The 15,052-nt window shown below is 33.9% G+C and overlaps 1 protein-coding gene across 1 annotated transcript; it reads left to right on the plus strand.

Annotated features, from left to right (window-relative positions):
* The first annotated feature begins 4,353 nt into the window (after window positions 1-4,353).
* Window positions 4,354-14,699, plus strand: LOC129290862 (uncharacterized). The gene is made up of 12 exons (XM_054927923.1): window positions 4,354-4,802; window positions 6,802-7,028; window positions 7,896-7,963; window positions 10,277-10,348; window positions 10,479-10,819; window positions 10,904-10,972; window positions 11,047-11,135; window positions 11,396-13,558; window positions 13,664-13,741; window positions 13,827-13,938; window positions 14,143-14,193; window positions 14,339-14,699. The coding sequence occupies exons 1-12, from the start codon at window positions 4,458-4,460 to the stop codon at window positions 14,387-14,389; spliced, it is 3,666 nt and encodes a 1,221-aa protein (XP_054783898.1). The 5' UTR covers window positions 4,354-4,457; the 3' UTR covers window positions 14,390-14,699.
* The last annotated feature ends 353 nt before the right edge of the window (window positions 14,700-15,052 follow it).

A 15,052-nucleotide genomic window follows, 5' to 3' on the forward strand; every position in this document is an offset into this window, starting at 1 on the left:
TTAAATTAAATTGCTAAATTAAACCTCTACCGACCAGATTGATATTAAACAGATGTATTAAAATTTTAAAATTTTTATATTTATATATTAATAAATATAATATTAAAAATATTTAAAAATTATTCTCAATGGACGATAAGAATTAAATAAAGCTAAAATGGAATGCCAAAATTGTTCTTGATTTTAATGAGCAAGCGGTGAACGCAATTCCCGTTAAAACACCAACACTCACTGATTTGATGCACGCCTGTGCACAGAATCACATGCGCGCGCACAAAATATACTTATGCGAAATAGACCGTTTTGTATATAACATACTTATTATATATGACATATATTATACAAAATATAACATTTGTTAGTTTATTAAAATATTTATATCTTTTTTTTTCAATCAAATTAGAACAATTGGACTTTAAATTTAAAAAAAGTCAAAAATATCAATAACAAGAGTAGTTATAAGGTAAAAGTGGTGGCTTAAAAAATCATCTGATTTTGATAAAAAAAAAAATCGTGTGCATGAGTTTAAATATTTAAATTTTTTATGTTATTATTTAATTAGTTAGTTTTAAAATATTTAAATTAATAAGATTTATTAAATTAAAAATTTTGGCCCCCATTAGATCTCAAGTCTGGTTCCACCCTTGTCTAAATGAAAGATGTAGTTTGTAGTTATTAATAATTAATTAATTTCAATATATTAATAATTAATTATTATAATGATTCACACGATGATGCCTTTTCCCTAGCCATTTATCATGATGCATAGTCAAAACTAAAAGGCACGACGTAGAATCAAGATAAATATGGGAAAAATACAAAAAGTCATAGCTATAATCACCGATTATGAAATACTTGGCCAAAGTCATGTGTCTATGTATCTGTATCTATATTCTATATTCTATATTCTATATTAATTCAATATTAGGATATCTATCATTCAAAATTATTGCATGCTTTAATGTATTTAGGGATCGAATTTAGTACATTAAAGGTTATCCACTTAATGATCCCATTAATTAGATTCATGAATGTTAGAGAAAAACAATGGACCTTGATTTCTCAGTAGATTGAGTCACGAAGACCGTATAAATAAGGCTCTTCGTTTTTCTCTTAAACCACAGCCAAGTTCGTGTAACTTTTATAATTTCACAAATATCAGAGATGACGATAGAGAAGGCTAAGGTGATATCTCGTCTCCTAAAACCTTCGCTTATATTTTTCATAGTCATCCTCGTAATTTATTATAGCTCAAGATATATTATTTATTTGTTTTTTTTACTTTTATATTTTTTCTTTCACACTTGTCTATTGCTTGAGTAATTGGTATTGTTTTGCATTAAATGTATGTACATGTTTTGTACACATTATCTTTGATATTTGTTATAATTTTATTTTATATTCTGGTGAACCATGACTCTACTCTTAAATTCTTATTTAGTAAGTATAAAGAGTAGGCTTCACTGATAACAAAAAATATTTTCTTCGAGATACTAAGAGCAATGGGTAGATATCTCTCAATTAAATTTTTATATACATAAGGGCTGAGCTTGAACCTCCAATCACTTGTTTAAATAAGAGAGTAGCTACTACTTGCACTAATTTTAGTTGATATTCTACTCTTAAATTTTAATTATGAGTATTTTACTATATTCACTTGAGAAATCATTATCCATCTCCATTTTCATAAGTTGGTCTCTTGCTTCTTTATTTTTCCTCAAATTCCTTGCTAGTCACTGCTTTACATGCATCTCTTTTTCTTCACATTGCCATTCTCTTTTTCAAACTAAGTCCTAACACCTCCTTTCCTCTTTTTCACCTCCTTATAGACAATCAATGTCTCATATAGGAGAGTTCATGGGATGTGATGAGATTAGAATTGGGATCAACATTGAAATAACCCTATCTCATCTTATTTTAATATTGCATAAGATATGTATAAGAAATTTCGATGAAAAAAATAGAAAATGGAAGAGAGCTATAGAAAAGTGAAATTAAGCAACTAATTTTTTATGATGATATCTACATTTTCAAATTTTGAGCAATCAACTACACTTCTTTCATTTTTTTTTTAACATGAAATCAACACAACTCATAAAAAGATAGTAAAATTATTATCTATTTGTGACACAACATCTATAAACTGGACCATGTTGTGTCTTGTTTTAAGTGTAATTTTGACTAGTTCATTTTCAATTTTTTTAAGTCAAGTTAAAATCATCCTTCCATGATCATTATGAAGATGATTGATCAAGATTGGGACTCCAATGAACACCCTCCAGGCTCACCTTCTCTTGACTCCTTTTATAATTTTTTTTTACATCTTTTTGTTAGATAATATAATTTTAGAACTTCACATATTTGACTAAAATCAGAAGATATATTTTAAAAAACTACAATAGTTATATAGCATATGGTGTTTGTTGGAAAAGGAAGCATATAATTTTTAAAGAAATGCAGTATTCTCATAGAGAACATCTCAAAAGAAAATCAACAATGGAACAACCATCTTTATAGACAACATTTATGATATGATTTACACTTCCATTTTAATTATAACAGCAATATGTCATAAAAATCATGAGTTAATTATGTCGAGTCAACAAAAGTAGACAGTAGGACCCACTACGGAGTCAGATTGAGTCGGAGAAAAGTCGTGAAGGTAACAATGGCATGAATCCCCAAGCGCGTCCATTGAGCCTAATTTGCTGCTTCTAATTCAACACCAAAAGGAAAATGGTGAGTATTTATTATTTATAATTATAAAGATCATCATTATTTATCATGCTCTTCGTTCTTTCGGTGTTTATAATTTATAATTATAAACTATGAATATCACCATTTACAGTAGGAGGGCCGCAAGGTAAGAATTCAGTTGTATTGAAAACAACAACAAAAAAAGCGATAAATATGAAGCCACTCAGTCATAAATAATGTTAGTTGAATTACGTTTATTGTTTAAAGTCTAGAATCTATAATTTAAAATTTATAATAGGATTAAATTAGGGGAGTCAAAGTAAGCTCAAATTATAAACTATAAATATCACCATTTACAGTAGGAGGGCCGCAAGGTAAGAATTCAGTTGTATTGAAAACAACAATAAAAAAAGCGATAAATATGAAGCCACTAAATGTTATTCATTTTGTCCGATTTTAAAAAAATAAATATTTTTTAGATAGTTTAAAGAAGTGATTTATTGCATAGAGATTTTATAAAGATAAAATAAATATTATTTCATGTTTTGTTACAATCCTAATAAAATAAAGTTAGTCATTTGCAGATTCTATAATGTCTTTAAGTATTTTATGATATCTTCATATATCTTCTTATCTTTCTAATACTCTCTTTCACCTATTTTATTTAATTATTTTTAGAACCTACTCAAAATAAAACTTAAAAATAATAAGAAAATTTCAGATAAAAAATTAACAAGAAACCTTTTATTTTATATTCTAATTATTTCTAAAAGTTTAAACAAAATTTTAAAATTTTACAAGAGCTGTTATTATAAAATAAAACTAATGGAAATATAACATAATAAGAACAAGACACAAAAATAGAGAGGAGAAAGGGGGAAAAATCCTCTCATTTAATTTGATTCATATATGTTGAAGACCATAAGGTGAACTTCTACTTACAACCTCCAATTATTAAATAACAACAACAACAACACATGAATTATATTGTATCTATAAAACTATTATTATGTACTTTTTTAAAAGTCAATGAATCTTGATATATTTGGTGAATATAAATGTTACTGTATTTATAACTCTATTCATGAACGTGAATGGAGGAGAATTTAAATTAAAATGATTCACAAAAGTGGTGATTAAGTTCGTTGAATTTTAAAAAGTTATGAATATTCACAAAATATAATAATTTTTGTAAGAAAAATAATTTTTTTAAAAAATAAGCTCAAACAAACAGGTTTAAAATAGAGAAAGAGTTCAGAATTGAAGTTTTAAAAAAGGAGTTTGATGATGTTTTAACTTCTCCTACTTACATTTTTTAATAATAAAAATTTCTTCTATTTGGTGAATGTTTTCAGAGCCATCTCTCATTTATCGTTTCTCATTTGTTAAAGAATTTTTATTTTAATGGATTAACGGACGGATGGATATATTGGCTATTTATAACAAAAATTTATAATGTTTTTAGGATGGATGGATATAATGGCCATTGACATTGATATTTATAATTAAGTGAAGTGAGGACCAATCCAAAAGTTGCCTCCAACTCGTACACACACACACACACATATTTTTTGCCGCCGGTCACAATAGAGAGACAGTTAAAAGAAGAAATAGTCAAAAGTTGAGGAGTATTTTTGCAAATGTCATACGTAGAAACGTACTAACAAGGTAATGCCCACTTTTGGGTCTTCTCGTCGCGCCGTGAGCTGCTGTTGCCATAACGGGTTCGAGCACCTTCGGTATTGGAACGGTGACGTAACATGTATGGAGGCTCGTCCAAGGTCGGCCGTGGCGGCGGCCCGAAGCGGCTGCAGTCGACTTTTCCGCTGCTGTCCCACCGGGGATCCGCCCCTCCCGGCGGAGGCCGCCCTTCGATTGGCGGTTCTTCCGGCGGCCCTCGCGGCCGGAACCCGACCCGAGGGACGCCGGGTAACCCACCGGCGGTGGAGGAGACGTTTAGCCTAGTTTCTGGCAACAATCCTTTAGCATTTGCTATGATCATAAGACTGGCGCCGGATTTAGTAGAGGAGATCAAGCGCGTAGAAGCGCAAGGTGGGAGGGCGAGGATGAAATTCGACCCCAACCCGAATAATCCTAGTGGAAACGTAAGCTTCTTAGCGTAATTGAGGAGCTTGCTTGATTTTACTAGACATGTTCTATGAAATTTTCTTCACCAATCAATTTTTAGTCGTTTTTCTAACTCATGCTTTCAGTTGAGCATTGTTGTTTTGCTTATTTATAGTGTCTTTTTGCGTGTTTTCCTAATTGCTCTCAAAGTTTTAATTGGTTTTTGTGCCCCTGCACTTTTGGCGACTTGTTTGTGGATAGTAATTGAAGCTGATTCTGTGAACTAAACATATAATCTTCTTTGGATGTTCCTATGATCATGAGATTTGTTGGGTTCTTAGAAACTAGTATTCAATTTGAAAAGCATTGATGATAACTCCGGGAATTTTTTGGTGTATTGTCTACCACTTTGTTGACTTCCTGGAATGTGGAAAAGTTGACTATGGAACTATAGAATTTGTTGAAGCTCTGGAATGCTTGTAGAAAAGGAATTCTCCCCCGGACGGTTTGAGTAACCTCTTTGGAGAATTGGAGTTGATATGTATAAAATCCCAAGGTTAGTTTATGAAGCTGCAGCAGTGAATATGAAAGGGGAGGTTTTGGGATTGGTGTTGTCGTGCCCAGCATTAAAGACTGTACAATGTACCACTATGTGGTTGAATATTTCAATTAGCTATGCAAAATATAACTAATTGAAATATTTTGTATAACATATTCGTTTGAGAAGACTTTCAAAGACTGAGATGCAGTATATGATCAAAGATTCATTTGAGATGTACATGATTTGCAAATTTTGTATAACATATTCGTTTGAGATGACTTTCAAAGACTGAGATGCAGTATATGATCAAAGATTCATTTGAGATGTACATGATTTGCAAATTTTGTATGACATATTCGTTTGAGATGACTTTCAAAGACTGAGATGCAGTATATGATCAAAGATTCATTTGAGATGTACATGATTTGCAAATTGTGAGGACATATTTTACCCTTCTTATGTTATAACTTGTTTCTATCTCTTTGATGAGGAATAATGGAGATAATTGGACCGCCTTGCTGCACCTTTTTCCCTTCCAGTTTTGATCTGTTCTCTGCTCTTCATTTCCATTTTTGGGGGAATATGTTTTCTGCCCCTTAAATTATCCTTGGCTTCTCTTTAATTTTTTTCTTACCAGGAGGCAAACTTTGCTTACTTGATGTGCTCTTCTTGTTTGTAAGATATTTTATCTCCAAAGCAATACGATACTGCGAAAATGTTTTATGCTGGCATAAACGTGGCAACCCCTTGTATACTCATATTTTGAAGGTTACTTGTACATTATGACCGTCATATATTTCATCATTAGCATGTAATATAGTGCTATCCAGCTGTCTTGGATTTCTAGTTTAGTTTATGTCATCTATGCCTTCCTTGATTTACTTCAGTTCATCTCAATGTTGACGGACTGCTACACAATATGCAGTTATATTATATGGATTTCATATGACTAGAGCTAACTTGGAAATCTTGTATCTAGCAGTATGTATGACAAGAAGCTTCCCTAATTTTTGATAAATATTTACTTTTTGCAAAGCATTGCCAATATGATATTTTATGCGGTGCTGGTTAGTGACAATTCTTTTCATTGGGGTGTTGGAGTTGAACTGGATTTATGATTTGACAATTGGCAAGAATTATAGCTAGTGAACAGTCAGTGCTTGTTGTGCATTGTGGTGTTTGCCCCTCAAGTCAAGTCATGCTAAAAGTGGCAGTCATAGATATTTTTGTTCATTATTGATTCTTGGAATATCTTGTTTTTCTTCCTTGGGAGGGGGAGGGGTAGGGGTAGGGGTCAAAGTTGTTGACAGCTTTGACTTTTTCTATAACATAAAAAATTCATATTCATAATATTCTTTATATTTAATACTGGAATTCCATATGCAAGTTCACGCATCCATGAGGCTTAGTTCATAGCTACTACCATTTGTGTGTGTGTGTGTATGAATTAGTATTAATTTGAAACATAATGTTTAAATGCCCTGTAAATTTTCCAGATTATTGATGTTGGTGGGAAGGAATTTAGATTTACGTGGTCACGAGAATTTGGTGACCTTTGTGATATATACGAGGAGCATCATAGTGGTGAAGATGGAAGAGGCCTGCTTGCTGAATCTGGTTCTGCTTGGAGAAAGCTGAATGTACAGCGTATATTGGATGAATCAACTAAGAATCATGTCAAAATGCGTTCAGAGGAAGCTGAACGCAAGAACAAGTCGCGCAAGTGTGTAATTGTTTATGAGGATATATTTTACTTGCTATCATATTAACTCTGTGGTTGTGCATTGGTTCCCCTTGCTACTCCTAGTTGTCAATGTGCTGTTACCTCATTCTCTTTCTTGTTATTTGCTTGACAATTTGATGTTGCTCCTACTAAACTTGCCTTATTTCTGTGATATACTTGTTGAAAATGAAATTGGTGACATTCTTTGGATTGTAACATGTGAATGGTAGATGATTCCTTAAAGTTACCTTTGTATTTTGAATTTGTAGGTTCATTTCATGATTCTACCAAAATTTCAAGTGTTTCTTAGATTATACTGTTCAAGCTTATCTTGATACTGAAGCTTTTCCACATTTTCTTCTTCTTGTTAAACGCAGTCTCAATGCTTTCAGGATTGTCGTGTAGACAGTTAGATTATTTTGTAAAAATAAATTTTGTAGGTTACCTGTGCATAGGTTGGTAGTTTTCATTTGAATGGAACAAGTTGTTGGTTTTCCTACTACATAGTATTACAGTATACAACATTCAGTCAAAAGTTAATTTTCTATTCAAGTTAACTGAACTCTGAATGATATAACACTCTTCTCTGTGAAGGCACTCTTTTTTTTTGGTTGAAATCTTGATTTAATCTGCTGTATTTTCCTGAGGCAAATAATTTTCAAATGCTCATGTGCAATCAAGAATTTTAAATTTTGAATTACTTATCATCTGGTGGAAACAATTGGAAAGTTATCTCTTGATATACCACTTTTTGTGGTATCTTAATGCACTACTGTATATTGTTACCCCCCCCCCCCCCAAAAAAACCCAATTTTTGTTTATTTAATTTTTCCTTCTCAAAGATCTTTTCTTTGTTCTCTAAATCAGAGCCATTGTCCTTGAACCTGGAAATCCATCTATGAAGAGTCAAATAAAGGCTTTGGCAGCTGTTGAGGGTAAGTTCTCTTTTTACTTCATGTCTCTTTTCAATGTTCTAAGTTCTATTTTTTCATGTCTCCTTTCCTTGTATTAAGCTCTGTTTACTGGAAGTCCACGACTGGCATTGATGTATGGATGTAAAATTGTTTAGTTGGATTTGGAATATATTCCAAAGTGTCGAATACCCTGCCTGCTACTGTGTTTGCTATGCCAAGACAATCAGGTTTTTTTTTTCTTGGTTTTGTTTTTTGGGATAGAAAGGGAATAATTTATTAGAAAGAGAATTACATGTTCTGAAAGAGAACAAAGCAAGGGGAAAAAGAAAAAAGAAAAAAGGAAAAAGGGAGAATAGTTTAGGGAAAATATAATTGTTGGTTCCTGTACTTTTAGTATGTTTTGGTATTAGATCCTATATTTTTTTCATTGCTTCAAGTCCCTTAAGTTTTGTCAGTTTGAAACGTTAGTCCTTATCGTCACCGACAGAATTAAATCTGCTGATGTGTACATAACTTCATTAATTCTATTGCTAAGTTGGTAAACTTATGATAAGTTGGATATTATATGAGCAAAATTACCACTAACCTTTCTTCTAAAGCTTAATTCATTATGCGTTTAAAGATTCTAATTTAATGTCTTTTTTTTTTCCTTAGTACTTATTTCTTTGTACGATGCAACATAATTTTAACAAGTCTGCACAAGAAATAATAGTGTTTATGTACACATTAGCTACTGTTAAGTTCTTATGATCATATTTAAAAAATATAAAGACCAACATTGTTGACATATGAAACTTAAAGGACTTGAAGCAACGAAAAAGAAGTTTAGGGACTAATACTAAAACACACTAAAAGTATAGGGACCAACAATTGCATTTTCCCAATAATTAAAGTTGACATTGCCAGTCAGTCAAATAAATTCACTCAAAAGATGGAACACTTGAAGGAATAAAGCATAGTTCATTCCCCCCCACATTAACATATTCTTTTTTCCCCTCAAAAACAAACACAAACAAATTAAAAATACCCATCACTTTCTTAAATTATCCTTTTTAGGATCCTTTTTCATGCTGTAGTTCGCTCAAAAAATGACAATTTTGGTGATGCTTTATGTCTGTAAATAGATTCCTGATGTATGGCAGGAGAGCTATTGCAACAAGTGTTTGTTAACGTCTTTTCAAGCAAGTGCGCACTTTCTGTTGGTATCCAGAAATGATGGCGAAAGATTTCAGTTAGGAAAGAGAGAAGAGAAATGATTTTTTTGAAAATCCAGCCTCCTAGTCATGTATGAGCTGTGAACCTCACGCCCTCTACTTTACGTGATAATTGGCACATGATTTTCTAGTATATGGAATGAAAGTTTGATAATTCAGAGTTTCGGTTTATTGTTTTTAATACATTCTCTTTACACGGGAGTGACGATTAAACTTCCGTGTAAAGAGAATATATTAAAAAGAGTGACAATTAAACTTCCCTGTAAAGAGAATGTATTGAGGAACATCAACCCATCTAAATAGTCCCTGAAAATTTGCACCAACTAAATGTCTCAATAGGAGAACTTTTTCTCCATTTAACTACCCCAGAGGCCCCTGTGAAAATTTTCTGTTGCTATTTTCAAGAAATGGAAAGTGTTTCAATCCATCTAAATAGCCTCTGAAAATTTGCACCAACTAAATGTCTCAATAGGAGGGTTCTTTTCTCCATCTAACCACCCCAGAGGTCCCTCATGCCCATGGTCCAGAGCAAAATTTGCTCAATAAGTCTCCCGTATTACTTATACTAAATATAATTGATAAAACCATGGGAATTACTGAAGCTCATCCTCACTGAGCTGCAACAAATGTGCTTAAACTAATGCCTATAAGCTGGAAATATACGCATAATGAAGTGAGTTTGTCAACTGTAATTTATGATTTTTTTTTTTTCATCATTCAAGGTCCTCCTGACCTTCCAAAACTTGAATTTCAAACTAGTTGTGGAAGAGATTCGCCCAAGAAGTTCCATTCTGATTGAGGAAGTAAATGATTTTACATCTGATTGTTTCCAGCTACTTCTTGTAACATAGCTTGCCCGCTAAATTTTGAATCCATAATGCTACAAAGATTAGTAGAATTTAATATTGTCATTGATATTAAACTGTGAAAATTCCATACTTCCTTTATGTATGATGGTGCGAGGAACTTTTGAATGTTTTATTATTGTTAATATTAGGAATGATAATTTTCTTGTTAAAACCCTGCAGGTTCTGGTAAAGCCTTTTAGCATTATTTACTTAATTTGATTATTTTCTTGTAACTGCCTTATTGTATAGATTTGTATTTTTCTTTTGCCCAGCTACTCCATGGAAGAATTATACCAAAAAGAAAGAGGCTGCACTTAAGAAAAGGAAAGTGGAAACTCCTCAAGGTAGTTAAAACTTGTCTTTCTGATGCAGATTTACTCAATCTTTAAGATGATGATACTTAGCTTTATTGAAGTCTTATCTATAATATTTTTTAGCTCAAGTGTTTAATTTGTATGTCTGGATATTTTATAGTTGGAGGCCCCCCAAAATCTACGCATAAATCTGGATTGTCTTCATCAGCAACTAAAGGCAGACATTCATCTTCTCCTCTTCCATCTCCACCAGAGCAATTTGCCACTCCTTCCTCTCCGCTGGGGACTGTAAATATCTTCAAGAACCTTGATGATGTGCCATCGCAGGTGATGGGCAAGCAAAATACTACTACTGTCTCTGAGAAAGAAAATACTACTAGGATAGACAGTGCAGTGAGGGAGACACCAGGAAGCAAAGGGAATAATGGTGCTAAATCAATGGATCTGCAGAGCTTGTTAATTTCTTTTCTCATGGATAAACCTAGTGGAATGACTATAAGGGTGTGAATCCATCTTATAAATGCATCTTAAGCTTCTTCGTTAATCCAATTTTATCTTCTTATCTATCTTGCCCCTTGATTATAGGCCTTGGAGAAAGCTGTTGGAGATACATTTCCAAATTCCTCAAAGAAAATTGAACCTATCATAAAAAAGGCAAGCAGTGGAACTCTTTTGAGGCAATTCTTTTCTGATACTTTTTTTACCTGATTTTCAATCTTGATCACCAGATTGCAACATTCCAAGCACCAGGAAGGTATATATTGAAACCTGGAGTGGATTTGGAAAGCTTCAAGAAACCTCTTTCTGAAAGTGGAAGGTAGCTGTTATTTTTCTTGATCCATCATCAAATATTAAAAATGCTAATGTGCTACTTTACTCATGTAATCAATGCAATGACTAATGATGCTCCTATTTTTCCTTTGGTATGATTGTCATTACTTATATGAACTTAGTTCCGTTGTTTAAAGAAGTTTTCAACTTGGAAATTTTAGTTAATATGATTATAACCCTCAATATGTATGCTGTTTTGTTTATGCCCCTGCTTGTGTTTAAAGACATATTATCATTTTTCTACAGTTCGCCTGAAGACAATCTCCACCGAATTTCTGCTCATGGAGAGTTTCATGATCAAACACCTGCACTGCAGGGAGGCTTTGAAGAGAAAGTGCCAAATGAGAATGTGGAGGAACACGTGCAATCTAACTCCAAAGCTGGAGAAGAATCCAACACACTGAATACAATTGATGTTCATCAAAATTCTCCTAATGTCTTTGATGACAAAAAGGGCTCTGATTGTAGTGAAGGGCAGGCAGGCAGCTCTAGTGATAGTGGAAGTGACAGTGACAGTGAAAGTGACAGCAGTGGTAGTGGAAGTGACAGTGGAAGCCATAGCAGGAGCAGAAGTAGGAGTCCTGCTGGAACAGGGAGTGGGAGCAGTAGTGACAGCGAAAGTGATGCATCATCCAACAGCAAGGAGGGTTCTGACGAGGATGTAGATATTATGACAAGTGATGATGAAAAAGAGTCAAAGCTCAAAATGGAAGTCTCTGATCAAAGGGTGCCATCACTTATTCCAGTAAAATCACCTGATGGTAGATCTATGCAGAATGAAATTGATGAGAAGCAAGATGGTAATGAATCTGATGTAGTTGAGATTGAAAAAGACTTACCTGAGGAACAGGGTGCTGAAATAGCTCCAACCACAACTACCATTTTTAACAAAGGTGGAAAAGCTTCAGAAGAGACCAAGCACTGTTACCCAGATTGTGATGATTTCCAGGAACGCCAAAATTATATAGGAAGTTTATTTGATGAAAGGAAAAATACAGTTAAGGTTAGCTCAAGGCATGACCTGTCTGACAGCTCTGAAAGGCTATCTAGTGGAAAACACAAGAGGGGTTCTGATGTGAAGAGCCTTGATGAGAAGTCTGAACGTACAAAGAAGTTGAAAACAGATAACTTCACTCAAGCAATGGGTTCTGCTGGTATGGATGTGCAGATGTCAGAAAATTCCAAGAGTTTGTCGGAAGACACTTTCAAGGGCCCTACCGCACAAGCAGTTAATAGATCTGATAGACAAGGGAATTTGAACGCTGGTTTACAGAAAGGATACAACCAATCATTTTCCACAAAATCTTCAGATTTTCAGAGAACATTTGATCAAACCTCACTGGGGAAGCCTCCAGATCCGTTAGGAAAAACTGATAGGCATGGTGAAAGTTTAGGGCGCAGCAGAAAACACTCAGAAAAGGGTTTTCATTTGCGTGAAGGTCCTTCTATGGATGATAAATCTCAGAGAGAATCCCAAAATGATGATATTTACACCTCTGGGAGAAAGGTCCCCGGGAAATCTAGGGAAGGTAGCAATGGAAGTAAACAGTTAGTGTCCTCAGATTCGAATTACCAAAAGCTAAGTGAAATGTCAGGGAAGTTTAGGGAAGGCCGACAAGGTGCACCCTCACACCCAGGAACTTCACCTAAGGACAATAACCTAATCGGTCCTAGGAAATCCCCAGTTATCAATGGGAGAGGTATCACTCTTCAAAGAGAGCTTTCTGACTTGGAGTTGGGTGAACTTCGTGAATCCACTCCTGATGAAACTCATGTCACTAAGCAATTTGAAAGAAAAAGTTCATTTAAACATTTGGAAAATAGAGCAGGCACTTCAGAGGACAAAAATCCAGATGTTTCTAAAGTAAAATCCTCATCAAAAACTACTCTTGAATCCGGAAAACGATCCCCATCCCTTGTAGGCTTTAGTTTTCTGAGCAATTTGGAAAGTGCGAATAAAAAGAAGAATGCAGATGATCATTTTGAAGATTCAACAAGGTCCCATGCTAAAGCACTGCAGTCTCATCCACAGCATGTGAAAGATCACATGGAAGCTGGTTCCCAGATCAACAAATTGCCTGAAATAAATGGTAGATCTAGAAATAATGAAGCTGGGGTGAGTCAAGGTATTGATTTGGAAGGAAGGGAAAGCAATAGAAGAGGGCCTACTGATGCACTTAAACATGACTCTAAACGTGGAACAGTTTCCAATTCCATGAAGGAAGGTCGAAGACAAACATCCAATCCATTGGAAGAGATGGCTGATGGAGGGAAGGATTTAGTTTTGGCAGATAGAAATAACAGTGATCAAAAAAGGAGAGAATCTTCTTCAGATGAAAATAGTTGCTCTTATTCAAAGTATGAAAAGGATGAACCTGAGCTTAAGGGACCTATAAGGACTTTCTCCCAGTAAGTGTTCATTCTTTTTCTTTTCCATCTTTATCACTCTAAAAGTTCCCGAGTTAAAATCACCTGAACTCTTGCACCTGATATATGTTTCCTTTGCTATGCTAGATATAAGGAATATGTTAACGAGTATCGTGACAAATATGATAGTTACTGCTCCTTGAACAAGATTCTGGAGAGTTACAGGTAATGAGCCTTGCAATTTAAGGTGTCTTTGAATTTCTGGTGGGTTTTTGGTTTGTTGATCTATCATCTCCCTGAAAACTTGCAGGAATGAGTTTCTTAAACTTGGCAAGGACTTGGAATATGCTAAAGGCAGGGATATGGATAGATATTATAACATCTTGGGGCAGCTGAAGGAATCCTATCAACGATGTGGAGAGGTATGTTTTATAGGGCTTCTCCTATCCATATATTGTTGATATGGTAATCAAATGTTTGCCTAATTCCATTTTTCTCATTTTCTTGTTCCTCAACTGTTTCTGAACCCTTCTGTTTATTAATAATAGATGTACTGAGCCTCTCTTATCTAACATCATCTGTATGCTTTCTGTTTTATAATCTTGTGTGCGTGATTTGAATTGCAGAGGCACAAGAGACTGAAGAAAATATTTATCGTGCTGCATGGGGAACTCGAGGTAGCTATTTGAATTTTCTTCCTCTGGATCTGTTTTTTTATTTTTAAAAAAACTTACATAGTACCCGTTTCTGTGGTTTTAATTTTCAAGTTTTATTACCTTTTTCTGTATATTTCCTCACACCTATTTTACCTGGTTCTTGCAGCAACTGAAGCAAAGGATCAAAGACTTTGCTCGCTCGTATACTAAAGATTGATGATAGCAAGTGCCCTTGTGTATCCAATACAGAAAATTAAAGGCTCTAGCTTCAAGCTTTAGAAGTTTGGGGTGGTACATGAAAGTCAACAGGGTAGATAAATTCTTGTGTAGATTTGATTTTGCGCTGGTTTTTGTTACAAATCTCATTGTAACCATAGATTTGTACATAAATTTTCTTTCTTTTGTTTTTTGTTTTTTTTTTTAATTTTTTTGGGTTCATGTATATTTCTTCTCAGCGCAGATCCGGCATTTTTGTTTAGCCGGACCTTTCATATTTGATCTATGGGAAGCATCTTTGATCAATTTAATATTCCTTTCCTTTTGAAACAGGTTGAGCTAGGCTCAGCTCCGAGGAATTGTAGAATCAGTGGTTAAGTTCATAATTTGTTTAATCTCAGGTAGTTCAGCATGCAACAAAGAAATTGATAGATACAAGCCAGAAAGTTCCCATGAACTTCTGCATCCTTGACTTTGATCAGATTGCGCTAGGTAAAGATTCAAAGGTCTGCGTCTTTAAGAATTTTCACAATTTTGGGTAGTTATTTTGAAATAAGTTACAAATTTTTAATTGACTAAGTTTACAATTAAAAAAATTAATATCATTATAAATTGATTAGATTAATTTAAAATAAAAGTTTATATAAAATGACTGGTTTATGGG

Source organism: Prosopis cineraria, unplaced genomic scaffold, assembly GCF_029017545.1.
Source record: "Prosopis cineraria cultivar Desert tree isolate PC_DT_omini unplaced genomic scaffold, ASM2901754v1 PC13, whole genome shotgun sequence".
In the NCBI taxonomy this organism is placed as follows: Eukaryota; Viridiplantae; Streptophyta; class Magnoliopsida; order Fabales; family Fabaceae; genus Prosopis; species Prosopis cineraria.

Coding starts and splice junctions, on each gene's coding strand:
- LOC129290862 (XM_054927923.1), top strand. CDS start 4,458: ATGTATGGAGGCTCGTCCAAGGTCGGCCGTGGCGGCGGCCCGAAGCGG. Junction 4,803..6,801: donor CGAATAATCCTAGTGGAAAC/GTAAGCTTCTTA, acceptor TAAATTTTCCAG/ATTATTGATGTTGGTGGGAA. Junction 11,136..11,395: donor CCTCTTTCTGAAAGTGGAAG/GTAGCTGTTATT, acceptor ATTTTTCTACAG/TTCGCCTGAAGACAATCTCC.